Raw genomic sequence first — 25,194 nt, 5'->3', positions numbered from 1 at the left:
AGTGGTAAGGGAGGACGAAGGGTATGGCAGAGCTGGTTGGGAGAGGGTCCTGACCCACCCAGCACGGCCAAGGAGAAGGAGGCGCTGGGGTGTATGTAGGGTCTGGGGGTGTGAGGGCCAGAGCTGCCTGGCTCCTCCTCCTGCCTCTACTCCATCTCCAGCTGAGCTCTGCAGCCTGGCCCTGGGCCAGCAGCAGGCTCAGCAGGTCCCAGGGGCGTGGTGGTGACCAGTGGTGGAACCAGCGTACATCAGACAGGCAATCGACAAGGGAGCACAGTTCATGGGCACAGCTGAGCTCGCGGCAGCTGGAGCTCCGAGAGGCAGTGCGGCCATGAGCCCGCTGTTGTACTATGCCCTGCCCACCCTGGGCAGCTATGTCATGCTCTCCATCTTCTTCCTGCGCCGGCCACGCCTGCTGCACAAACCCCGGGCTCCTGCCTTCCGTCCCCGCCTGGGGGCCCACCGTGGAGGTGAGCTGGGGGGCGGGGGGGAAGGTGTCTGGCTACTGAGGGTGGAATAAAGATAACAGTGCCAAAGTGGACAGCATTTTGGACAGAGAGGAATAGGTCTGAGGTGCTGAATGTTAGAAAGAAGGCAGAGACCAAGGCAGGAGAGCAGGGTGCCAGCGCATGGTGTGGAATTAGAGGCTATTCAACCTGAGCTTACTGCGGGTGATGAGGCTGGGGCGAGGGGAGGAGGAGGGGCGCCAGGCCCCAGGGACCCACTGCTGCTGCCCCTCACAGGATCTGGAGAGAGGCTGGAGAACACCATGGAGGCCCTGGAAAAGTACGTGCACCTGCCCAGCTGAGCTGCATGGTGCCAAGGGGTGACTGGAGCCCCCTGGAGGCATCGCATAGCCTGCATATCCCACCTTAAACTCTGTCCCGTGTTCCTCTAAACCTCCCCCCACCCCCGCCACCCTGCAGTCTGGCCTGTCCCTGTGCTCCACACCTCGCCGCCCTTTGTTCCCACAGCTCCATGGCCCAGCGAGCAGACCTCATGGAGCTTGACTGCCAGCTGACTCGGGATGGTGTGGTGGTGGTGTCGCACGACGAAAACCTGTACCGCCAGTCAGGCGTGAACAGGGATGTGGGCACCCTGGAGTTTGAGGTGGGCCTTGCCCCAGTCCCCCACCAAACTCAGCGAGCCTCCACATGAGCCTCCTGGTCACATGCTGCTTGCTCTCCCCAGGAGCTGCCCCTTTACAAGAAGGAGCTGGAGATTTACTTCTCACCAGGTAAGAGCATGTCACGGCCTCTGCCTCGGCCCTCTCTTGCCCCTCGCACCCGTCCCTCTTCCCCCGCGTTCTTAACCCCACCCAACCAATCCTTCTTTGATCTCTCTTCCCACAACCCCCCAGGCCACTTTGCCCATGGGTCAGACAGGCGCATGGTGAGCCTGGAGGACGTGTTCCGGAGGTTCCCTCGGACGCCCATGAGCGTGGAGGTCAAAGGCGATAACGAAAAGCTCATTCAGAAGGTGGTGCTGCAGGCAGGGTGGGGGGCCCTGGGCCTCGAGGGAGGCCTACCTCCCCTTCATCATTTCTCTTCCTTCCAGATAGCCAGTCTGGTGAGGCACTATGACCGCAATGAAATCACCATCTGGGCCTCAGAGAAGAACTCAGTCATGAAGAAGTGCAAGGCTGCCGTGAGTCCCTTTTCCCTCCCTGCTCTAGTGGCCCCTCATCCCAGGCTAGAAGGGTTTGGGGGGCTCTGGAGGATTTGGAGAGGTGAGGTGGTAGAGAAAGTATGTGAGTAAAGTCATGCTGGTGGGAACCGGAAGGATGCATTTAGGCCTGGAGTGCTGAGCCAAAATGTGGCTTTGACCCGGCAGGTAGGTGGGGCTTCCTGCGTGTCCAAAAACTGTCCCCCTGCAACCCAAGCCTCTCAGCTTCCCCAGGAGCAGACGGATCCCCCTCTCACCTCCCCTTGCCTCCTAGAACCCCGAGATGCCATTCTCCTTCACAATGAAACGAGGATTCTGGCTGTTACTGCTGTATTACCTGGGGCTACTGCCCTTCATTCCTATCCCTGAGAAGTTCTTCATGTGCTTCCTGCCCACCATCATCAACAGGTACCCACAGGGTCCCCATCTCCCTTCTTCTTCCTCCCCCACGCTTCCAGCTGCTTCTCTCTTCAGAAAAACACCTCCCGATCTCAAGCTCCATTTTTGTAGGGGCCCCAGCTCCCCAGCTCCCCTCAGGATGCCCCCCAGGGTGCTCTAAATGCAGTGGTTCTCACCTAGCATTCATGAATACTAAGGGGATCACAAACCCCCTGAAATTCAATGTAAGTATGTGTTGATATAGATGGAGTTTCAGGACAAATGGGTTCATTCTTTCATCCATTCATCCAACAAATATTTATTGAATGCTATGCTTCCAGGTGCAGTTACACTAGTGAAGACCAATCCGGGTGGGGTAAGGCCCTCAGCTCATAGTCTGGCTAGGTGGATGGACGTTAATTAATTATAGTATCACTCTCTGATTCTCAAAGGGAAAAGCAAGTGTTTTCCTGTTGGGAGACAAGGATTAACAAAGTAACATCTGGGTAAAGTGTCAGGAATTTGGATACTTCACCAGCTCTCATGCCAAGCACTTCCCTTTGCTTTCAGAGAACTTCTCTGTGGCAGCTCCAGCGACTTCTGCTCTCCTCTGTGGTCATGAGGGAAGCTCCCAGCCAGCACCCACAATCCTTTGCTACAAAGACAGCATTATACCCCAGCACGTTGTGTACATAACTTTTTATACAGGATTTACAAACTGTTTTCACATCCTGTACAGCAGTTGAGCTTTACTTTGCAGCATCCCCAGGAGGTACAGGAATCATGGCCCCACAGTACCCATGGAGGGTCTGAGGCTCAAAGGAGTTCCGTAACTTGCTTGAGGTCATACATTGTGAAGAGCCTCTAAAGTCACCTCTGGAACAGGACAATCAGGGGCAAGCAGCTGACCCATTAAACACTGTCGGGTCTCAGGAAGTTGGTCAGACCCAAGCAGGAGGACCTCCAGATTCTGTGTCCAGCTTGGGAATCGAGCTGGTTTCAGTCCTGGCCCCATCACAGACTTTCTGTGTGACCTCAGGCAAGTTAACATAGCTCTCCAGGATTCAGTTTCCTCTTCAGTAGAATGGTGAGACGTGGGCACACCCTCAAAGCATGGAGTCAAAGATGTAGGAGTAGGATCTCACTGAACAATGGGTGAATTGTTCATCTGGGCAACTGGAAAGGTTCTTCTAGAGGGAGTAGGTTTTACTAGGCAGGATCACTACCACCCCTACTCCCCACCCCTGTGACAGAGAGAGACCCATGGACTGACCACAATACCACCTCTCTGCAGGACCTACTTTCCATTCTCTAGCCCTGTGCTGAACCAGCTGGCAGCTGCGGTTTCTAAATGGTGAGGTGGGCGAGAAGGCTGGGGGGAGTGTCCTCATGAGATCTGCTTCTGCCCTGCTCCTCAGTCCACCTCATGCTGGCCTTTGCTGTCTTCCTCCCCACCAGGCTTATTATGAGGAAAAGTCTGATCCAACACTTGGAGCAACGAGGAGTGCAGGTGAGACTTGACCACCACCCCCTTGGTTCACAGCATGCGCCTAGCACAGCATTCCAATCACAGTTCTGCTACTGACTAGCTGGGCGCCTTGAGCCTTGGTTTCGCATTCTGTAAATGGGCATAGTGATATATTTAATTCTTCTGGATATGTAACTGGTACTTAGTAAGGGCTTGATAAATGCTAGCCATTCTGATGCTGTAGTGAACTGTCCCGATCCCCGTTGAGAGGGACTGGACAAAGAAGAGAGAAGGCAGAAACCAGCCAAGCCCACCTGCTCCGGCTCCCCTGAGCATCAGCTTGGACCACATCATTTAATTAGCAAAATTTTGTTGCGAATATGTTCCAGGTACTATGGTACTGAGAATAGAGTAGGGAGTTACCACAAGGGCAGAGGAAGGGAATAAAGCAGGCCATACCATGGGCAAGTAGTGGACCGAAAGGAAACAGTGAGGTGGTCTGTGGGGTCAGAGAAGGCCTTCTGGAAGAAGTGAGGAGCTGGCTCAAGGGGAGGGGCAAGGGAGAGCATCTCAGGCAGGAGGCTCAGCATGTGGGAAGGCCCAGAGGAGCAAGAGGCCTCGGCAGTCTGAGAAACTGCGAGGGCTTCCACCAGGCCGCAGTCTGGAGGAAGCAGCATAAGGGGAGCTAGAGAAGGCAGTAGAGGTTGAGGCAGGCAACCCAAGGACCTCAGTAAGAAGCCTGTACTTCAGCCCAAAGGGAAGAGAAGCTTTTGAGGAGAGAGACCTGATCCGAATGAGATTTGTTGAGTGAGAGTCCCCCTGGCTACCATGTGGAGAAGTGATTGTGGGCGCCATTGTGGAAGCAGAGAGTTTCATGAGGAGACTGAGGTAGTAACAGTGGGGATGGGTAGGAGAGTTAACTCACAGACAAGCCACTGATTAGACGTGGCGGTAAGTGAGGCATGGATGGGGTGGTAAATGAGATCAGCCCTCCCACTCCTTTGGGCTGTGCCACAACTCTAGGAGGCTGGACCGTAACTCTCAGTTGTCACACTAAGAAACTGAGAGGTCCAGTGCCTTGCCAGGGTACAAATCCCATCCCACCTAAGTCAGTGCCCACAGAAAAGGACTCAGGAGTCAGGGAAGATGCAGAGCAGTGGCAGGTGCGGGCAGGCTGTGGGGCACTGCCATGCTGGTAACCAGTCCACAACCAGCTCTCCAGGAGGGCGAAAGCTCCCTGATTTGAACATTAGATCATTTCCCTGGTGTATATACTTCTACCTCAGCCAATTTCAGGCTACCAGCATGAAGTCACTGACCCATGACACAGAGTTGGGAAAAGATGTGAGGTAGCACATGCTTATAGAGTGTTTCCATTGTGCACATTCAACAGACATAACCTCCAGAGCACAGGTGATGACAAAACATAGTAAAATCATTAGGATGTGATGAGTTTTTAGTTTTTATTACTTTCGTTTTTAATATAGCTTATTGAATTGCAAGTTTATATTATTTAATATTTAATAATGGCTGTGTTCAACACAGCCTGCAAAATTTCTGGAAATTTAACAATCAGCACCCCAGCACACCACTGCTGCGTGGTATCCACAGAGGAGAGCTCTGACCTTGTGGATGTAAGGGGGAGTTCCAGGTAAAGCTGGAAACTACGAACGCCTTCCTCCCCACTCAGGTGATATTTTGGTGCCTTAATGAAGAGTCCGATTTTGAAGCGGCCTACAACCTGGGGGCCACTGGCGTCATCACAGATTATCCCACGGCCCTGAGGCGCTACCTGGACAACAGAGTCTCCTGAGCCGCAGGCCCTTGCCCTCTCCTCTCTCTTCCTCAATAAATATTTTCTTTTCAGTCATGCTTTTTTTTAAATTTTTTTTTTGAGGGTGGTGGTGGGAGATACTACTGAACTGCAATCAAGACGGCCCAGGACAGCCTAAGGCCAGAGTCTGGGGCCCTAACTAACCTGACCCACCGGTTCCACTGCATTCCAGACCCAAAGTGATACCACACCCTTTGCCAGCCTGGCTTCTACTCTCATCAGGAATGTCCCTTCAGAGCCACAGATTACCATTCCATTCTGAGGCCATTAAGAGTGCAGGGCACACAGCAAGGGGCTTGACTTGCCCCTGTGGACCTCCTCGCCTGGCTGCAGAGGGTGGGCAAGGCTGGGACAGCTGCGTTCATGGCACCACCCCCATCTGCTGCCTCAGCCATTCCAACCTGCCACTCCTGTTTCCTACTCCAGAAGCTCCTGGAATTCCTCAGCCCTCTCCAGCCCTAGTATGCCATTCACTTAATGAAGCACAAATTTCACAAACGTGTATTGACTACTCTAGGCCAGGCTGGATTCTGGGGTCACTGCAAGGAACCAAACAAGTTTAGTATGGAGGGCATGTTTAAACACAGTCCGAGATGAGAAAGGGAAAGGGGGAAGCCCACAGCAGACACCAACTCAGCTTGGAGGGAACAGGGGCATCAGAGGAGACTACCACCTGGAGGAGGTGATGCTCAATAGTAGGAATTGGCTTGTTCCCAGGCTCTGGCTCCCAGGGTCTAACACCGAGGGACACCTTTAGCTCTTCCATTCCAAGAGTCTGTCCCTGGTGTCAAGGCCAAAGCCGTGGACTCGGACCAAAATGAGAATCCCAGCTTTGGGTCTTATTAGCTGGATAATCTCGGGAGAGCTGCTAAACCTCCTTGGACCTCAGTTCCCTTGTAAAATGAGAACAATAGCAGAAGCTGCCTCCAGAATTTGCTGCGGGGATTAAGAGTGAGGCACAGGTGGTGGGTAACGCAGATAATTATGATTACTGTGTCCCCTTCCTAATCCCACGCCAGGTCAGGTACCTCAGATTCGTGCGCCTTCAAGAGTCGCCCGAGGCACAGGGACAACCGGATTCTGGCCCTGCGGGCCGGCTGGCTGGATCGCGAGCCGCAGCCGCATTTCCGGGCCGGCCCGAGCCCGGAGCAGGGGGAAGGGTAGTCCAGGCCTGCGCTGGCCGTCGTGTGACGCGCCCCCTCATTTGCATGCTGCGCACCGATTGGCCACGGCGACTGCCCGGACCAGGGGCCTGCCCCCTCCCCCTCCCGCCGCTGCGACGGCAGCAGCTGGTCTCGGTGTAAACAAGTCGCGGCGACTGGGAACCCGGGCCGGGGGGGGGACGGCGCCCACCAGGAGCGCCCCCTACTCCCAGGCCAGCCACCCCGGCGGACCGGGCTCCCGCCCGCACAGGCGAGGTGAGGACCGCATCGTCAGGGCTGCGCGTCGCCCAGCACCCCCGTCCGCCAGCGAGGACTGCCCCCTTCGCGGGCGGCCGTCCCCCACATCCGCGCCCCAGGTGAGCCCCGCGGTCTCAGGTAAGTTTCCGCGGATGCAGTTAAAGAGTCCCTCGGCATAGACAAGGCCTCAGCGTCCCTAGGTAAGAGCCCCTCCCCTCTTCAGGGACCCTCCAACTTCAGTGAGGCCTCCAGCCCTCTCCAGGTGAGGGACCATCTCCCCAGGTGAACTCCCGCACCTTAAGTGAAGTCGCCCCCTAGCTCCGCCCTCCACAGTTCAGATGAGGTCCTAAAAGCCATCCAATTCCTAACCTCTCCAAGCTCCTCTAAACAGAGAACTGACAGCTCATCCACTCTAAAGCCCCCTCCTCCAGTTTCAGTTGCCAGGTCAGCAGGGGTGAGGCCGAAAGCAGGTGGGTGACTCATCGGGGGCTCCTCCTAGCCTCAGTTTACCCGCTGATGTAACTTGAGGCCTCCTCAGTGAGTCAAAACTGAGACGGCTCTGGCCCCTGGAGAGGCTGCTGGCTCTGGGGAGAGAAGACAGCAGCCAAGTGTGACAGAGAGAGAGATTCCCCATGGCCCTGGGTGGGGCTGCATATGTGTGGCTGGGGTCCTGACAATCCACTCACTCCCTCTTCGACAGGCACTGGGCTCTCTCTGCTCCCCGTGGGCTGCTCCCCGAGTGGGGCCATTGCCTCCAGCCCCCGCCATGGTGCGGATTTCGAAGCCCAAGACATTTCAGGCTTACTTGGATGATTGTCACCGGAGGTATAGCTGTGCCCACTGCCGTGCTCACCTGGCCAACCACGACGACCTCATCTCCAAGGTAACCAGGTCACCGTTGGGGCTGGAAGGGGAGGCTAGAGGGACTGCATGGCAGCTCTCCACAGTAACCCTGCCTCCCTCCTCTCTCCCTTCCATCCTTTAGTCCTTCCAAGGCAGTCAGGGGCGTGCCTACCTCTTCAATTCTGTGTGAGTATGTGCCCTCCCTTCTTTTCTTTCCCTGACCTCTCCTGTGACCTGTGACCCATGGCATCTTGCTGAGACTCCCCAAATCCCCTGGTTCAGGCAAGAAGCTAAGGACAGACACTGCTGGAGACAAGCTAGAGGTGGGCTTTGTGATGGGACCCTCCCTGGGACTGCCCCCATATCCCCACAGGGTGAACGTGGGCTGCGGGCCAGCCGAGGAGCGGGTGCTGCTGACAGGCCTTCATGCTGTCGCTGACATCCACTGCGAGAACTGCAAGACCACTTTGGGCTGGAAATATGTGAGTCAGTGACCCTGACCCGAGGCTAGCCTTTGACATGACCTCACATCACAAGCAGTCGTCTGATAATCTTTCAGAGTGTATAGGCCCAGGTCACACAAGTCAAACAGTCTTCATCCCCTGACCATGTTTTCTTCTCTCACATCCTGCAAAGGCTTTTAGAATTCTTTTCTTAACCGATCCTTCTCCTCACAGACGCAAGCCTCCCCATTTTAGAGATGATGATACAATCAGTTACCATTTAATGAAGGCTCGTTGCTGTGCACTATTATGTGCTTGGCATATACCATTATCTCATTCAATCATTACAACAATCCTGTAGGTAGAGTCTATTATTATCTTTCCTTTACAGAAGAAGAAAGGAAGGCCCAGAGATGTTACGTAACTTGCCCAAGGTCACACATCCAGCAAGTAACAGAATAGGGACCAGAATCCTACTTCGTTTTGTTTTGAACTCTAAACCCTTGAAACCAGTTTCCATTACCATTCCGAAGATCAAAACCATTGCCCAAGACCCCACAGCAGCACGGCCGTTGGGTCCATGTGCCTCCTTTTCCACTGCCCTCGTTGCCACTACTGCTGTCCAGGGTCTGATTTCACTACTCTGAGTCTCATTTCCTTATCTGGCAGTGGAGGATAAAGCCACCACCTGGCACCTAAGATTGTTATGGAGATCAGATTAGATGCAACAAAAGAAGATGCTCTTGGGAAACTGCTGTTGCTTGGAGCTGTGGTGCCTTGGTGATGTGGATGCCCCAGGCAGAGACAGGGAGACAGCCCTGACCTGAGTTCACCGCTGGCCCTGCCACAGATTTGCTTTGTGTCCCTGTACAGGTGACTTGGCTTCTCTGGACCTCTGTAAAATAAAGAGGTGGCCAGTTTAGAGGTCAAAAACTCAAGTGCTCTCAGGCCCATGCAGATACTGTGGATCTGCAAAAGCGGTGATGCAGATTGGGGAGTTGAGAGGATCAGCCTGTGCCATGCTGGAGTGAGCATGGCCTGCCTATATGCTAGTATTTCAAAGTTGGGGTTTGTTTTTTTTTTTAAAGACTTTATTTACTTTTGGATATAGGGGGAAAGAGAGGGAGAGAGACATTGATGTGCAAGAGAAATGTCCACCAGTTGCCTCTTGCACACCCCCAACTGGGACCTGATCTGCAACCCAGGCATGTGCCCTAAACCAGCAACCTTTCACTTAGCAGGCTGGCACTCAAACCACTGAGCCACACCAGCCAGGGCTCAAAGTTATTTTTATTATACTCTCTGCTGGACAAACAAAACACACATGTAGGCCAATAGTGGCCTTCGGGCTCCCAGTTTGTAATCCCTGGATCTTGTAGAAACTTCTATATCATCATTGTTGGAGCCAACAGTAGTACTTAAACAGTACCCATGATTCAAAGAGTTCTGTCTATCCCATTAGTGAGAAACTTGGCCCTGTCACTCACCAGCTCTGTCTGAGGGCAGGCGGTTTCGCTTCTGTGGGTGACAGTTTTCTCATATATGAAATGGGCCCAATCATATCAATGCCCCAAGCCCTATCCCTGTGGGTAAGGCCCTTGCTCTAAGGATGACAGCCTCTCCCCTCCTTTCAGGAACAAGCTTTCGAGAGCAGCCAGAAGTACAAAGAAGGGAAGTACATCATTGAACTCAACCACATGATCAAAGACAATGGCTGGGACTGATCCCTGCTCTTTCCGCATGTGGCTCCAGCCAGGCCTGGCCGCCAGGGGGCGCCACTGGCTTCCCTTCGCTGCCAGAAGGGAGTTCTGGACCCTCAGAGCCTCTGCAGAGGACGGATCCAGCTCCTGTACTTATATTTTACTGCATGCACTGTGACCTTGGGGGGAGATCAGAAGGTGGACGACACCCCCCCCCCCCACCTCCCTGCGATCTGGCTGGCTTGGATCTCATTTTTTAACCTCTTCCTGTCCCGCCTATCCTATAGATACGGCCTGTGTGCAGTCCTCATAGCCCAGTGCACCATCTGCCCTGTGAACTCCCACTGGGCCCCTCTTACGGCACGCGTGTCTGCTCCCCTTATTCTGTAGCGTTTGTATATAATAAAACAATGGAGTGGAGACAGCCCGAGGCTCGTGTGGAATCGGGAAGGGGGATCTCAAGTGCAGATTCCTGCCTCTATAGACCCATTCTCTTCTGAGCCCCAATGTGGCAGTGGGTAGACACCGTGGTCAAAGGTGGCCCTCTGCGCCCCTGGGGCCTGGCTTCAGCCATCCTTTCTAGGACCCAGGACGGGTTGTGATTCCCGAGCCCACTGTAGCTCCATAGACCTTGACCTCAGCTGGTCCGCGTCTTCTCTGTTTTGCCACCACCCAGGGACAACTCTCGGACTACAACCTCCAGTGTCCCCAGCGGTATCCCTCGATCTTCTCTGCGCCCAAGTGGACGCTGGGCCTGCTGGGAAGTGTAGTTCCTAGGGTTCCCCAGCACGAGACCTGGGAAACCCAGGTGCCATCCAGTCAGGCTAGAGCTGTTGGGGACTGCTAAACTTTTGAGACTTGGATGAAGGTGGAGAATGAGAACAAGGACAGACGTCAAGGGTTCGGCCTTCGGCTGAGGACTCCAGTGCTCTGTGAAGCAATATGCTCAGGCTGCGTCCCTCCAGCCCTGCTGTTTTTCTCCAGTCACGCTTGTCCCTCCAAGCCCCGAAATGGGGGGCAAGGAGAGGGGTGGGGAAGGAGGTGGGTCACCTGCCAGAAAAGTCTGAGGCGCCAACGTCTGCCCCAGGACTCCAGGTTCCATCCCAGGGTCCAGGCCCCGCCCCCCAGTAGCTTATCCCTAGCTGGGGCTCCCCCCGTGGGAACGGGGACCAGCTGGCCGGAAGCGCCAAACTGCGTCCCTGTCCAAGCACCGGGGATCAATCAGGCCGAGGAGTTAATTATGTAATGAGGGGGCAGGGGGTCGAGGCTAATGAAGCCTGGGGGGAGGGGTGAAAAAAAGGTACCCAGGTATCCGGCCCCCTCTGGGACCCCTTCCAGGCCCCAGGGGTCTCCACCCCAGCCCAACTCCAGGGCCTCAAAGAGGGAGGGGCTGTGATTCTGGGTCTGGAAGGGGCTGAGCTGTGAGCTATAAAGCGGGGTATCTCTCAGCACCAGGGGACTGTAGGCAGTGTGTTCTGAGGCCAGGCTCCATGTATCATCCAAGAGAGTTGTACCCCTCACTGGGGACCGGCTACCGTTTTGGCCCCCCCCAGCCAGTGGCTGATTCCAGCTTCCCGCCTGCCCTGGCAGAGGGCTACCGCTATCCTGGTGAGCTTTGGGACGAGCTCCTATGTAGGGATTGGGGGGAGGTGCTGTGACCCTGGGCTGGCTCTTCATTCTCCCCCCATCTCCAGATTTGGACACTCCCAAACTGGATTGCTTCCTCTCGGGTATTGAGGCTGCTTCCCGCACCCTCGCTGCTCCCCCACCGCTGCACTCTCTGCCCCCAGCCCTGGGCACTGAGCAACCCCCCTCAGCCCCAGAGGCCCTTCATTCACTCCCTGGAGTCAGCCTGAGCCTGGAGAACCAGGACCTGTGGAAAGAGTTTAATTCCGTGGGAACAGAGATGATCATCACCAAAGCTGGGAGGTGAGGTCAAAGGACCTAGTGTATTTCTGGTGGGGGTCTCTTGGGAAAGGCAGAATTTCTGGTGATGGGGCTGGGTTTGAGGGTTTCTAGTGGGGACTAGAGCTCTGCCTAAGTTCAGAATGTGATTGTGGCCTGGATTACTCAGTGACTGGATCAGGGGTCATGTTGCGGAGGATATTTAGTCTGTGACTGACTTAGGTACCAATCTATGGCAAGGGTCATAGGTCAGTCTCCGCCATGGTCAGAAAACCCGGCTGGGTTATAACTTAGATGGTTAGTCTGTGGCTACAGTTGGGGTTCAGACTATGACTAGGGTCAAGGGCCAGCCAGTGACCAGCATCAGGGAAATCTGGCTAGGATCAGGGTTAGGGTTAGGGTTTATCAGTATGTGACTAGGTCCACAGTCACCCTAGTGGCAGGAATATGGTCAGTGTGTGGCCTTGGTTGGTGTGTGTGTGGGGGTGGTCTTTAGGCCAGGAGCTCAGCCCCTATCTAGCATGGTGTCTTCTGTCCCATTGAGAGCAGGGCTTTTTTTTTTCCCCCTCTGAAGCAAGTTTGTACTGCAGCTGTAGATTCTGGTGCTGGTTATCAGGTAAGGAGGCTCCTGGCAAGATTTCCAAGAGAAAAATGTGTCACCCCTGCTTCTGCAAATGGATTTTGAGGGGCCAGGAGTCAGGAGTCGAAGCTCTGACCCTAGTCAGTTCATCTAACCCATCTCTTTTGTTTCCAGTCTATAAAATGGGATGAAATGAGCTTCCAGAACTTGCCCCTGGTTCTAACTCCAGTTTGGATGTTCTTTGACAAAACTCTGTGAGCTGGTGGCTCTGCCTCCTTGCTGGTGCTGTACCTGCCTCTGGCTGGTGTGTTGCTCCAGGCCTCTCCTATCTTCTCCCCCATCCAGACGTATGTTCCCTGCTTGCCGAGTATCAGTCACTGGCCTGGACCCCGAAGCCCGCTACCTGTTCCTTCTGGATGTGGTGCCAGTGGATGGAGCTCGCTATCGTTGGCAGGGTCGGCGTTGGGAGCCCAGCGGCAAGGCAGAGCCCCGCTTGCCTGACCGTGTCTACATTCACCCCGACTCCCCTGCCACTGGTGCTCACTGGATGCGGCAGCCTGTGTCTTTTCATCGTGTCAAGCTCACCAACAGCACACTGGACCCTCATGGCCACGTGAGGCCCAGGCTGGGACCGCAGGATGGGGGGTTGGGGGGGGGGCCTGGCGCCCAGGGCTAGGGGTCACTCCTGTTTCTTCCCTCCCAGCTGATTTTACACTCCATGCACAAGTATCAGCCCCGCATACACCTAGTGCGGGCTGCCCAGCTTTGCAGCCAACACTGGGGGGGTGTGGCCTCCTTCCGCTTCCCTGAGACCATGTTCATCTCTGTGACAGCTTACCAGAACCCCCGGGTGAGTGACCCTGCTTGAGGGGGTGTTTCTTGTCCCGTGTTGGTGATGGCCTCTATAGCATGCTCTTACAAAGAGACTTACTCACGGTTACACTGTAGTCACTGGCAGGGCGGGTACAGCCTGGAAAATGAGGACCCCGATGTCACAAGGGGTGGTGGGTGGTGGTACACTGACCAGGCTGCAGGAGCTTTGACTCTGAATGTGTGCCCCCAGATCACCCAACTGAAGATTGCAGCCAACCCCTTTGCCAAGGGTTTCCGGGAGAATGGCAGAAACTGTAAGAGGTGGGCATCATTTATTCATTCACTCATTAACTCAACAAATGTTTATTAATTGTCCACTATGTGCCAGGCACTGTGCTGGATGCCAGGAACAGACTGGTAAGCAAAAACACTTATTCATTCATTGATTTGACACACATTTAGCACCTACTATGTGCCAAACACAGTTCTAGGCACAACAGATGCATCAGTAAACAGGACAAACCAAAGCCCTGTTCTCATGGAACTAATACTCTGGTAGGCAGAGTAAACAGCTAAACAAGAGAAATAAGTTATATTAGGGATAAGTTCTAGAGATAAAAGAAATAAAGCAAGGCAGGCAGAACCGGAATGAGATTATTAGCCGACACCTGGAAAGGCCTCACTGAGAAGAGACATTTGAGGGAAGACCTGAAGGAAATATGGAAGGGAGCCATGTGGATATTTGGGAACAGCATGCCGGAGTGGAACCAGCATGTTCAAGGGCTCTGAGGTGGGAACATACCTGCACTGTGGCTGGAGTGACATAGGGGTGAAATTTAGTTAGGACCTTGGCTTTTATGCTGAGTACAGCCCCCTGAGCTGGCCCTTGCCCTCAAAGCAGGAGAGACAGACATTAATTGGAAGATTACCCAACAAATATAACAATGTAACTTGACAAATGTTATCAGGGAGGGTATGTGGTGTTGTGGGAGGTCAGAGGACTTCTTGGGGAAATTATGGGTGAACTGCAACAAGGATGAGTTAAGGGGATGTAGAGAAGCCAGAAAAGGGACCTGCCAGGCAGTGGATATAGCCAGAGAGCAAGGTGGGATGAGCCTAGTAGCTTTGGAAGAAGTTTCCACTGATTCTCAATGCAACAGGAAACCACTGGAAAGTTCTAAGTGTGGAGTCAGTCCCACCTCTGCTTTCTAGTCATTTAGTTCTCTGGCCTTCAGTTCCTTCATCTGTAAAACAGGTATAATAGTAAAACCTGATGGGGTCCCTGGGAGAGTGAATGCCTGGTTCCTGGTGCTATTATCATTGTATTTCCCAGGGAACGAGACGCTCGTGTTAAGAGAAAACTGCGGGGCCCAGAGCCAGCAGCCGCAGAGGCCTATGGGAGTGGAGGTGAGTATAGTCCCAACGGTGACGGGGCCAAGCCTGAGATGCTGATCCTCCTTAGCCCAACCTGTTCCTTCTGCCTCCCCAGATGCACCTGGTGGTCCCTGTGATTCCACACTGGGTGGAGATATTCGTGAGTCAGATCCAGAGCAGGTTCCAGCAATCAGGGAAGCCGCTCCAGCTCCTCCATGTGGGAGCTCCAGTGCTGAGGCCTACCTTCTGCACCCTGCAGCTTTTCATGGGGCCCCCAGTCACCTTCCAACCAGGTGAGTGTGACAAGGGCACAGGGCTGGGTTGTTCCAGTTTGGGGGTCCCTCTTCCCCGTTCTGATACCTTTCTCCACTTCAGGAACCCCAGCTTTCCTCAGGCTCCAGACTCGGGATGCCCAGCCCCCTACTCCGCTGCATCCCTAGAGCTGCAGTCTGGGCCAGGAGGCTCAGGATACCCAGCAGCTGCACACCCAGCACCCTTTGCATCACATTTCCTCCACGGGGGCCCCTTGCCCTTACCCTACCCTGGGCCCGGGCCCTACCTGGATGTGGGCTCCAAGCCTATGTACTGAGCCATTGCTAGGCCCCTCTGCCTCCCTCCTGCAGTCTGCCATCACAAATTTCCAGTCCCCTTCCCCCAGGCCTGTAGCCCCTCCACTTCCACTAGCCCCATCCCCCACACCAAATGGCTGCCTTGGTCCTCCTCCACCCCACTTCACACTTTGACTTCATTCCCACCCCCCTCTGGCTTCAAAGCTCTAGCTAAGCTGCTGGGAGTCCAGCTGGGGCCAGTTTCCCCTTCCCGACTTTCACCTCGGTGTGAATAGAGGGAGGCTCTGCCTGGCCAAATGGGGCCTCGGGCCAGCACTACCAACTCCTGGGTTTCACCCTTGGGCTCAGCTAGTCATTACCTCCTGGCTCCCGTGTGAGACACACCAGTCTGTTCTCAGGACCAGAGTATTTTTGTTAATAAAACTCAAAAGACATCAGTGCTCTGGAAACATTGGGCTAATGGTGTTTGGTCCTGGGAGGGACTGGGTAAGCAAAGGTTTTATGGGGAGACCCCCACCCTATTCTAGGCCTGCCATTTCCAGCTGCTTGATCTTGTGCACATACATAAATCCACTTGCCCTGGGCCTGGCTCCTCTTCAAGAAAATGGCAGAATCGACGTCCTGAGACATTCGTTGTTTTGAGAATCAAATAAGGCTGTCTTCTGTGAACCCAGCCCTCTACCTAGAACTCAAGAGAGCCCTCAGGAACGGTCACTATCAGTGGATGGGGACCAGGAGGCTCAGGGCATGTGAACTGGCCTGAGCCTCACCTTCCCATTGGGACTAAGGCTCCAGGGCAGTCAAGGTCCCAGGCCAGCATCACTACTCATCCCCAATCAAGTCTGACACAAATCCAAAGACTGTACCTTCTATTAGAATTTTTTCTTTTTCTCAAAATTTTTATCTAAAAACAAACAAAAAAAAAAAAAAAGGAAAAAAAAGAAAAAAAATTATTGGGAACTTCATGGTTCAGGTGGGGAGAAAGGAGAGGAGGAGCATGGAGCGGCGGCTCCGAGCCTCTCCAGAGAAAAGTCCTCACCATCGAAGTGCCCTCTGTGGGGAGAGCAGAGCTGGGGACAGCCCTCCATGCCCAGCCTCCATCTGGAGAAGGTAGCATCACAGTGGTCCAAGGGCCAGAGGGGCTGGAGAGGGGAGGGCAGGGACCAAAAGGGTCACAGGAAGTAGTCAGCCACAGGCTTCTTGGAGGGGATACCCCGTGTCTCTTGGGGAGCAGCCTCAAAGATGATGAAATCTTTCTGGAGATGCTCATCCAGCTCCAGGATGGCTGCCACGTTTCCACAGCTGGAGGTCAGAGAGCAGCAGTTAGTGTGTGTCAGCCTAGGTCCCCACCCCCAACTGTGACCTCCTGACCCAGGCAGCTCACCGGTAGCAGTAGTTGGGTGCCGACCACACGGTGAGCACAGTCTCATTGAAGTGCCACTTGTAACCTTCCATCACCAGTTGGTGGGCACGGCAGATCATGTCAATGTCATTGGCTGCATTGAACTGAGCCACCACGTCACTGCCAAATAGGTAGCCAGCCCCACGGGGGCTCACACCCCAGCCTGTTGTGTCTGAGGCAAATGAAGGTAGAGATGGGGAGAGGTGTCCTGCAAGGCTTTTCTGACTGCCCACTGACCTTCCAAGAATATCCTGCCCTCCTCCCCCAGTCAGGCCTGTGGGGCAACAGGACAGGGCCTGAATGTGTTTGGGGGGTTTGGGGGAGTATCCTAGGGGACAGGAAGCAAATGTTGAAGCAGATTAAGCTCCAATGAGGAAAGACTTTCCTGATAGTTGGCGCCACCTCATAGAGTCAGAATGACTATGCAACTAATTTACTGTCCAACTAGGCACAGGAGAGTAAAAGGAGGTGCTCCTAAGAATCACGCCGATATAGCAAGTGTGAACAAGGGGTTGTCACAGCTAGTCTGGGAGCAGTAAGAGGGCAGTCGGGCGTGGCCGTAAGAGAGTGGAGGCGTGCGTGTGTGTGTGTGTGCGCGCGCGCGCGTGCGCGGGTGCATGCTAGTTATAGCACAAGGAGCCCTGCACTGGTACCTAGGATACTTGGTGTTTAATCTCAGCTCTGCTCCATACCAGCTGGGGAACCCCACAAAATGAGGGGTTCTCAGGGGTCTATCATTCCTCAGGGGTATCCGACCTCTACAGAAGCCCCTTTATATACAGAGAGCCAAAAATTTTGTCTTAAGCCTCTGAGCATTGGCTGGTGTGGCTCAATGGACTGAGCCCTGGTTTGATTCCCAGTCAGGGCACATGCCTGGGTTGCAGACCAGGTCCCCAGTGTGGGGCGCATGAGAGGCAACCACACATTGGTGTTTTTCTTCCTCTCTTTTGCCTTCCCTTTTTCTCTCTAAAAATGAATAAAATATTTAAAAAACAAACAAACAAACAAACAAAATGAAACTCTGACATACAGGCGCTATTTCTGCCAGAGCTCAAAGCACCCAGCTACCCACATTCCCGCTCTGACAGTACCAGCCAGTCCTCAGGCCAAGCACGGACACCAGTGAAGACCAGCTGGCTCTACTCTTCCCCCAACATACCTGGCCTGACTGTCCCTTCAAGGTATTTGCTTTAACCAAGGGGCTCCCTTAGTCTCTTGCCAAACTAAGGGTAAAGCCCGGATGTACCTGCCCCACCTGCACTCACCTTCAGGGTCAGACCAGAGCAGGTCACACATGGGACCATCGTGAGGCACCTCTTGCTTTCGGTCGATTGTCCGGATCTGGTCAAGGGTCTGGATGGAAGGGGAGAGGCCCCCATGCACACAGAAGATCTACAGGGGAGAGCAAGGCAGGAGGGTGGGAAGGGTGGGGCCCAGGGCTCTTCTCATCCCTCCCATCCGCATGGAGCTGTCGCCAGCCTACCTTGCCATCAATGATGGCTGACAGGCTGAGGTAGTCAAAGATCTCAGTGCAGTAGCGCCACACGGTCACCGAGCCATATTTACGCAGGCACTCATCATAGAAGCCGTAGACCTGGGTGATCTGACGGCTCTCGTGGTTGCCCCGGATCAGGGTGATTCGGTCAGGATAGCGGACCTGGAGGTAATCACCAAGCCAGGGCTGGGGTCTAGGCTCTGCCCCTTCCTCCTAGAGCTCCCCGCTGCATCCTCATCACTGCCACCCCGCCCCAGATTTATGTCATCTGCATGAATCTTACTGCACCCACCTCACAGGCTCCCAGTCCCTCCTCCAGAGAATACAAAGCTGACCCCCGACCCCATATCAACTACAGACCTAATGGCTCCTTTTTTAACCTACAAGACAGAGACCAAGTCCTTAGCAGGACATTCAAGGCACTTTGTCATCTGGCTTCTTACAACCTCTCTCCCACCAGTGGATGCTGTCTGCACCCAGTTGAACTCAACCCCTTGTCACTTTCTGAACACACCGAGCCTTTATTCCCTCCCCCTACAACGCCACTCCTCTGACCTCATCCTCTAGGAGCCCAATCAGATGCCCCCAAGTCAAGGAAAACTTCCAGGACCACCCCTGCCAAGCAGAATCTGTCATCACCAGCAGCACAGCTCAGAGTTGGGGGTGGATGAAGCAGGAGAGGAGGGCGAAAAGGACGCAGACTGGTCAGGCCTGAGGTGGCCCAGGTCTGGGCTCCAGAAGACAGCAGTTCCCACCTTAAGTGCCAGCAGCAGGAGGAACGTTTCAACGCTGTAGAAACCACGATCCACAAAATCCCCCATGAAGAGGTAGTTGGTCTCAGGGACGTCGCCACCCACCTGGGGGGAGGGAGAAGGTTCTGCTTGGTCCTAAACTGTCCCCTACTCCCTATGGTGGCCCATTTTCAGTCAAGTTGAAGCCCTTCTTTCAAAAAGGGCCCACCTAACTAGAGGCCTCTTGCCCCTACTCCACTCACCAAATTCAAAACTTTCCCTCTCAAAGGGGTCTTCCAGTCACCCTCCCCAGTGTTCACCCACACTCACTCTGAACAGCTCCTTGAGGTCATAGAATTGTCCATGAATGTCGCCGCATACCTGGGAAGTGAGAAGGTGGATGGGGACTCGGTCTGAAAGCCTCTGCTCTCAGGGGCTATCTTCAAATTATCACTCTTGGCCAAGCCTCTACTTTTTAGGGCCCAAAATCTACTCTCCCACCCCGGTTAGGCTGGTCTGGAATCAACCTCCATCCCACTCTGAGGGCCAACTATTCCCCAGGCAAGAGCTAGAGCCAGGTCTTTCCAGGGGGACCTCCTCTCCTGGAGGACCCGGCCCTTCCTTTTCCTACTCCCCTTAATGTACTCACGATAAAGTTACTAATTATAAAGAACACATAGAAACACATGGCATAGAATCACTCACCACATTAAGAGTCCTTCTGCCCTGACCAAGAGTACCCCTCCAACAAATCAAAAGACCCTTCCCAAAACATCCATTTCGTTTAGTGAGGTTCCCTTGAAGATGGGGCTCCCAAGGATGAGAGGGCCCACAAGACTACAGGGAATGTATTTGTGCCTAAAAGACCTAGCTAGGCTCTGGAGGGACTGAGGATACTCACTGTGACTGGCGAATCCACCCTCTGCACGTTGCTCTCCTCTACCAAGATCTCTCTGGAGACAGAAGACCAGGGTCACCAGAGCCAGGCCAGGCCAGCCCAATCCCTGACCTTTTTTTACAGGGGGTGGGGAGGATATGGAGCAGTCCCTGAACCTCTACAGGGCAGGAGTGAGGTGTGCAATTTCTCCAGGATAGGCTGACCACAGCCCCGACTGCTCTCAACACGCTTCCGTGGTTCCCCTACTGTCAACGGGCCAAAGCCCAAACACTTGCTCCAGCTTTCAAAGCCTTTCTGAGTAGGCTGTGACTTTCCCAGCCTTGACCACACCCCAACCTCACTGCTTCCTTTCATGAGTTCAGCACTCCCAGAAAACAGATCTCCTCCTCTCCACAGAGCCCTCTGCTCCCGCAAGTCCCTCAGCCTGGAGCGCCCAACACTGTGCCCTTGGCTGGGCTCTTGCAGTCCCTCTCTACCCATCTGCTCCAGGCCTGTCCAAAGGCATACAGGCGTTTGTCCTGGGCAGGCCAGTCCTCAAAGTAATCTTCAAAATGATATGCTGTTCCTACTTTTTCATTATTGATTTAGAGGAAGTGAGGACTTCATTCTTTCATCTCTCCTTGCAGTGCAGTCTACTTCTACTTCAGTGAGCATGACATAAAACCACTGTCGGGTTCAGACACCCCATTTAAGTAGTACCATTATTTCCAGATTTTATCCTTGATACTAGCAGCAGTGAACATTCCAGTTCACACCACGTGCCAGGACTATAGTAAGAGCTTTGCATGAATGATGTGTGCAATCAAACCACCGCCCTCAAAGGCAGGCACTGTGATGACTCCTACTTCTCAGATGAAGGAAATGGTTGAAGTCATACAGGTGGGACCTGAACCAAGGCAGCCTGGCTCCAGGATGAGGAGCTCTTTCACCAAGCCACTCTGATGTGGTCCAGGCACTTACTTGCTCAGCCCTCTCTTTCTGTCTCCTCCCACTAAACTAGGCCCCTCTCAACTCAGGGTTTCCTGTAGGTCGCTCCGGGTACTCTTCATGACAAATGTAGCTCTAGGGAGGTGTGCTCTGACTTTCTGGGAATGGGAGAAGCCACTGGCTGTAGCCTCAGGGGTCATGCCAGGACAAAGCCAGGCTAATAGTGAGCCCGTTGTTCAGTAAATGTAGGCCCTCCCACCTGTACTACACCTTGTGTTGAACAACCTTCCAAATCAACTGTTTATAATGACCTTTCCAACTGACTTGGGAAGCTTCTTTTCATCCTCATCTGACAAGAAACTGAGGATTTAAGAAAAAAGGGACAGTATCAAGATCCCAAGGTTAGAGAGTGTCTGATTTGAAACCTAGGAGCCCAACCCCTGAGAATTTATGCCAGCCCCTTCCAGACTCCGAGTCAAAACCCCACCTTAGTGCTAGTAAAGCCCCAACATGGTCTGGAACAAGGACCAGCCTCCAACTCTATCTCTGTCACTTGCAGCACATCGCCAGCCTTCTCAGGCTCATACCTGCTCACCTTTACTTCCACAACTAACATGACTTTCATAACCACTTACTAAAGTGCCAGGGCCTGTCCCTGGATATGAAGAATCTCACTGAGTTTCCTAAAGATTTCAAAGACGTGGAGAGATAAAGTAACTTGACCAGGGTCATATTGTTCAGAGATGGAATTCATACTGAGGACCATTTGATTCAAAACCCTCTGCCCTTCAGCCCTGGCCAGGTTGCTCAGTTGGTTGGAGCACTGTTCCCATACATCAAAAAGGCTGTGGGTTCAACCCCCAGTTGGGGCACATATGGGAGGCAACTAATCCATGTTGCTCTATCACGTCAATATTTCTCTCCCCTAAATCAATAAAAATATCCCTGGGTGAAAATTAAAACAAAAAGCAAACCAACCAACCAACCTGCCCTTCGAACTTTTTGGCTCTCACACTTCAGGCCTCTAAGTCCCAGCGTTTGAATCTGTATACCCCCTGAGCAAGCTGAAGCTCTTGACACTACCAGTCTTGCTCTAGGTCCCTCGTGGGTCTCTAGAAAGTGCCACGGCCAGGTTCTGGAATTGGCCCTTCTTCAGACTGGGCCTTGGATGATAGTGGCCAACTCAGGCTTCAGTTCAGTCCTAGCTCCATCTCAGTTTCAACTGTGCAGAACCTTCTCACCTCAGTTCTTTGAAGCTCCCTGCTACCTCTCACACAGGCTGAAAGTCTCCATCTGGCTGTCCATGAGCATGGTGCGCAGTAAAAGACCTGGATCCAAAACCACCCCCCCTCCTCCAACCAGCTGTGAAACTGTGGGCAAGACATTATCTTCTCTGAGGCCTGGTTTTCTTTTCTGTGAAATACTTACCCCTGCCCTGCCTATTCACTGGCCTGCTGCAAAGAACAATGGAGACTATATATATAACTTCTCTGTTATTCTGGAAACTCCACCATGCTATCCAAGCATCAGCTATCACCACCACCAAACTGATCCAGGTCCTACATCGGGGGATGAGACTTAAAGAAAAAAGAATGGTGCCAGGCAGCAATTGATTTAAGTTCCTAAAAATACCAATCAAGGCCGAGGAAGCAGACAAAACATGGAAAAGCCACAGACCAGTATTTAAAAAGGGGCTTTGCCTGTTCACCAAACCCACGCAGGGAGCTACAGGTCCAGGGTGCGGTGGGGGTGGGGGCAAAGCCAAGCAAAGAGACTGAAGAGCCTGACGGCCACAAGTTCAGAACACAGCTCTGTCACTTTCTCTCTGGGTGACCTTAGGTCACTAGGATTCTAGGAATCATGACCTATTCTGTAAAATGGAGCAAATAATTCCAACCTCAGAAGACTGCTGCAGGGAGAAAATGGATAGAAATTCTTTTCCAGGACAAAGCCAGGCTAGTAGTGGGCCTACTGTTCGATAAATGTCGGGTAATTCTGCTGGCTCTTTTCTCACAATTCTCCAGTTTGGTGGAAGCAACAGTCAGACAGTGCCTTAGAGGAGGCAGATAATTGGTCTCCTCACTCTTGCCCATGTATCTCACGACCTCTGCTCCTACTATCATTCTGCTTGGAATGCCTTCCTCACTGGCCCTGCTCCCATTAGTTATCCAAATTATTTTCATCTTCTCTTAGAAGACTTCCCCACTGTCTTCAGTTCGTATCAGCACATCAGCATTGCACTCTTTCTACACAGTATTGTAATAATAACAACTTCTAAGGGCTGTTGTGCACTTACATTGTACCAAAGTACTATGGTAGGTCCATCCCAAGCACTAACTTACTGACTCTTCATAACTATCTTATTAAGTACTATTCTTCCCACTTTGCAGATGAAAAAACTGAGTTTCAGAGACCTCAAGATCACCAATACAGCTACTAAGTTGCAGAGCTCAGATTCTGACCTACAGCCATGACATTCCAAAGCCCAAGATCTTTTTTTTTTTTTAAACCTTCACCTGAGCATATGTTTATTGATTTTTCAGAGAGAGAGGAATGGAGGGAGAGAGGGAAGGAGGGGAGGGGAAACGCAGACAGTTAAGAGGAAAAGCAGAGAGGGAAGGGAGACAGAGAATGCAGGGAGGAGGAGAGACAGACAGACAAACAGACAGACAGATATGTGTGGATCCGTTGCCTCCTGTACACCCCCTGAATGGGGACTGAAACTACATATGTGTCCTGATCAGGGATCAAACCCACAATCTTTTGGTGCACGGGGCAATAATACTCTAAGGGCCGAAGCCTGGGATCTTAATCACTACATCATTCTACTTCCCACAGAACTCTGAATTGGTCCTCTGTCCATATGATGCTTAATTCTACTCTGGCTTTTTTGGTACCATGTCTTAGGCTCCCACACCGATTCAACACTAACTTGCATTATGGCCTGAAAATGAGAGAACACGGAGAATTGGCTTTGGACTCTATCCCTTATTTGCTGGCTGACTCTGAACATGAGAGTCCTCAGCTGTAAAACGGGACACTACTATCCAACTTTAACGGTTGTTGCAGGAACTAAAAGAATGTTATAAACCACAGTCTTTAGCTTTTCCGCCTTGGACTTCTGTTCTTGCTGGTAATCCCTTTTTTCATCTTATTCCTCAAGGCCTACCCCCAAAGTTCAGTTCCTTCAAAAAGCCCTTCCTGTTGGCCCAACAGATAGGGTTGTTTCCCTGAGCTTAACTACTTTCTATAACTCTCTAACTCCACTGAAAACACATTACCTAATACTTTAAGTGTCTTTATCCAGGTCCATCTTCCCCCAACAAGCTGGCTGCTCTTCGAGGGAAGTGGCCCGAGTCTGCTCTTCTCTGGGAATGTTTCCACGATGAGTCTGGCCCAAGGTTCTTGGCTAGATACCCCCTAGGCGAGAATCCCTGGGCAGCGGAACCCCTTCCCCATGGCCAGGGAACTCACCTGGCCTTAGCGCACAGGGCCTTGACTTCGCTCTCCTTGATGAGCTCGCAGCGCCGCAGCTGCTCAATCTGCCGGTCCAAGTCGCTGATCTCCGCCATGGCCCACCCCCCGGCGCGGGTCAGAGCCGGGGCCGCCGCCCCCTCCGCACCGCACAGGGGTCTCCTGGGAAAGCGACGACGAGCCGGGATAAGGGTCCCTACGGGGTCCCAGGGTTTAGAGCGGGTGGGGAGGGCAACTACTTTGGATCTGGGCCGCCCCCCTCCCCCAACCTCTCTTCACAGAGTCCCACGGCCCTGCTCGCCCCCCTGCTAACTCCCATCGAACCGCGCGGTCCCGCGCTAGGGACGATGACCTAGAGGCGTCTCCGACTATTACCGCCGCTGTGAATTTGCCTCCGGCTCTCCGGCTCCCTGCCTTCCGAAGTACTTCCCTCAGCTTTGGGCCGCCGCCACCGCCACTTCCACTTCCGGCCCCGCCGCGGCAGCAAAGGGAACCCAGTTCCGCCGCGCGTCGGATGTGGCGTCATACATACCCTCTCCCTCCCACGCCGCGCTCTTAACCCCACCTCTCGGGCCCAGGACTGGAAACGAGCCGGAGGAACCGGATGTTGGCCCCTTGCGGGCGCAAGTTATTGTGGGTCAAACGGCCTGTCGATCTGAGGTCTGCGATAACCTAGCCGAGTCACCTCCAGACTGAAGTTTAGCTCGGGTTCTGCCTTGTAACTTTCTGCCACGCGTTTTTATTTACCCATTTTAGTCGGCCTCCCCCATTACAGTTTCTGAGGAACGGAGCATTGCCTGGTTCACCTTTGCAGCCCCACTGCTTAGAACAAGACCTGGCACAGTAGGCATACATAAGTAGTTATTCAATGAATGTAGGAATATCAGCTTAATTCTCTCTCCAGTGTCACAGAGAAATCTCTGCCATGGAGGACCTCTGAAGTTAAGAGGCAGAAAGGAGTGCACCAAGCTTATGCCTCTGTCACCATGGCCTCCAAGACTGCAGAATGGTCCCCTTGATAACCCTAAATTGCTTTCTGTTGTCTGCAAGTTTTATTCTTTTTTTTTTTTTTTTTAAAGAGGAGGAAACTGGCTCAGAGAGGTTAACTAACTTGTTCATGTTTGCATAACTAAGAATTTGGGGTTTGAATTAAAGCTGAAATTTGACCCCAGGAAAGCTGTGTTACACTTACACTTTCTGGAACTCACTTTGTCATAAGCTCAGAACTCCCTGAAGTGTTATTTGAGTTTCTCTGCTTCCCTAGTCCCTTTAAGCAAACTTCATGGTGTCTTGCA

The 25,194-nt window shown here is 53.1% G+C and overlaps 4 protein-coding genes across 8 annotated transcripts; 3 read left to right on the top strand and 1 right to left on the bottom strand.

Annotated features, from left to right (window-relative positions):
* Nucleotides 1-78: 78 nt before the first annotated feature.
* Nucleotides 79-5,324, top strand: GDPD3 (glycerophosphodiester phosphodiesterase domain containing 3). The gene is made up of 10 exons (XM_054582789.1): nt 79-470; nt 744-786; nt 975-1,110; nt 1,192-1,237; nt 1,361-1,479; nt 1,558-1,647; nt 1,940-2,073; nt 3,338-3,397; nt 3,502-3,553; nt 5,202-5,324. Exons 1-10 carry the CDS (start codon nt 281-283, stop codon nt 5,322-5,324), a joined length of 993 nt encoding a protein of 330 aa, XP_054438764.1. The 5' UTR covers nt 79-280.
* Nucleotides 5,325-6,617: 1,293 nt separating this feature from the next.
* YPEL3 (yippee like 3) lies at nt 6,618-10,219 on the top strand. 4 transcript variants are annotated; one of them, XM_054582736.1, is made up of 5 exons: nt 6,618-6,864; nt 7,446-7,628; nt 7,731-7,774; nt 7,962-8,070; nt 9,666-10,206. In XM_054582736.1, the coding sequence occupies exons 2-5, from the start codon at nt 7,512-7,514 to the stop codon at nt 9,753-9,755; spliced, it is 360 nt and encodes a 119-aa protein (XP_054438711.1). In that variant the 5' UTR covers nt 6,618-6,864; nt 7,446-7,511; the 3' UTR covers nt 9,756-10,206. The 4 variants fall into 4 exon arrangements, with proteins under 4 accessions (XP_054438711.1, XP_054438710.1, XP_054438709.1 ...); XM_054582735.1 differs by having other exon boundaries at nt 6,626-6,763; nt 9,666-10,207; XM_054582734.1 differs by having other exon boundaries at nt 6,722-6,883.
* A 1,002-nt stretch (nt 10,220-11,221) lies between these two features.
* On the top strand, nt 11,222-15,020 carry TBX6 (T-box transcription factor 6). Its single transcript, XM_054582730.1, has 8 exons — nt 11,222-11,339; nt 11,426-11,660; nt 12,562-12,829; nt 12,920-13,066; nt 13,280-13,350; nt 14,363-14,436; nt 14,519-14,696; nt 14,779-15,020. The coding sequence occupies exons 1-8, from the start codon at nt 11,222-11,224 to the stop codon at nt 14,990-14,992; spliced, it is 1,305 nt and encodes a 434-aa protein (XP_054438705.1). The 3' UTR covers nt 14,993-15,020.
* An 870-nt stretch (nt 15,021-15,890) lies between these two features.
* On the bottom strand, nt 15,891-24,377 carry PPP4C (protein phosphatase 4 catalytic subunit). 2 transcript variants are annotated; one of them, XM_054582731.1, is made up of 9 exons: nt 24,275-24,377; nt 23,900-24,061; nt 19,502-19,553; nt 18,931-18,981; nt 18,625-18,726; nt 17,858-18,031; nt 17,640-17,766; nt 16,357-16,546; nt 15,891-16,274 (listed from the first exon to the last, which is right to left on the bottom strand). In XM_054582731.1, the coding sequence occupies exons 2-9, from the start codon at nt 23,995-23,997 to the stop codon at nt 16,145-16,147; spliced, it is 924 nt and encodes a 307-aa protein (XP_054438706.1). In that variant the 5' UTR covers nt 23,998-24,061; nt 24,275-24,377; the 3' UTR covers nt 15,891-16,144. The 2 variants fall into 2 exon arrangements, with proteins under 2 accessions (XP_054438706.1, XP_054438707.1); XM_054582732.1 differs by lacking the exon at nt 18,625-18,726.
* Between the last annotated feature and the right edge of the window lie 817 nt (nt 24,378-25,194).

Source organism: Pteronotus mesoamericanus, unplaced genomic scaffold (genome assembly GCF_021234165.1).
Source record: "Pteronotus mesoamericanus isolate MK-2021 breed Mesoamerican mustached bat unplaced genomic scaffold, CSHL_Meso_final contig_72, whole genome shotgun sequence".
In the NCBI taxonomy this organism is placed as follows: Eukaryota; Metazoa; Chordata; class Mammalia; order Chiroptera; family Mormoopidae; genus Pteronotus; species Pteronotus mesoamericanus.
Note: the sequence above shows the minus strand (reverse complement) of the source record. Positions and strands in the feature narration are given on the sequence as shown.

What these genes read in the sequence shown, in the direction of transcription:
- GDPD3 (XM_054582789.1), top strand. Translation starts at nt 281, where the DNA reads ATGGGCACAGCTGAGCTCGCGGCAGCTGGAGCTCCGAGAGGCAGTGCG. An exon ending in ACGAAAAGCTCATTCAGAAG is followed by an intron (nt 1,480 to 1,557) that starts GTGGTGCTGCAG and finishes TCTTCCTTCCAG; the next exon opens with ATAGCCAGTCTGGTGAGGCA. An exon ending in CTGCCCACCATCATCAACAG is followed by an intron (nt 2,074 to 3,337) that starts GTACCCACAGGG and finishes ACCTCTCTGCAG; the next exon opens with GACCTACTTTCCATTCTCTA.
- YPEL3 (XM_054582733.1), top strand. Translation starts at nt 7,555, where the DNA reads ATGATTGTCACCGGAGGTATAGCTGTGCCCACTGCCGTGCTCACCTGG. An exon ending in ACGACGACCTCATCTCCAAG is followed by an intron (nt 7,629 to 7,730) that starts GTAACCAGGTCA and finishes TCCATCCTTTAG; the next exon opens with TCCTTCCAAGGCAGTCAGGG. An exon ending in CCACTTTGGGCTGGAAATAT is followed by an intron (nt 8,071 to 9,665) that starts GTGAGTCAGTGA and finishes CCCTCCTTTCAG; the next exon opens with GAACAAGCTTTCGAGAGCAG.
- TBX6 (XM_054582730.1), top strand. Translation starts at nt 11,222, where the DNA reads ATGTATCATCCAAGAGAGTTGTACCCCTCACTGGGGACCGGCTACCGT. An exon ending in ATCATCACCAAAGCTGGGAG is followed by an intron (nt 11,661 to 12,561) that starts GTGAGGTCAAAG and finishes TCCCCCATCCAG; the next exon opens with ACGTATGTTCCCTGCTTGCC. An exon ending in CCCAGTCACCTTCCAACCAG is followed by an intron (nt 14,697 to 14,778) that starts GTGAGTGTGACA and finishes TCTCCACTTCAG; the next exon opens with GAACCCCAGCTTTCCTCAGG.
- PPP4C (XM_054582731.1), bottom strand. Translation starts at nt 23,997, where the DNA reads ATGGCGGAGATCAGCGACTTGGACCGGCAGATTGAGCAGCTGCGGCGC. An exon ending in GGGTGGATTCGCCAGTCACA is followed by an intron (nt 18,982 to 19,501) that starts GTGAGTATCCTC and finishes CTCACTTCCCAG; the next exon opens with GTATGCGGCGACATTCATGG. An exon ending in GCTCTGGTCTGACCCTGAAG is followed by an intron (nt 16,547 to 17,639) that starts GTGAGTGCAGGT and finishes CATTTGCCTCAG; the next exon opens with ACACAACAGGCTGGGGTGTG.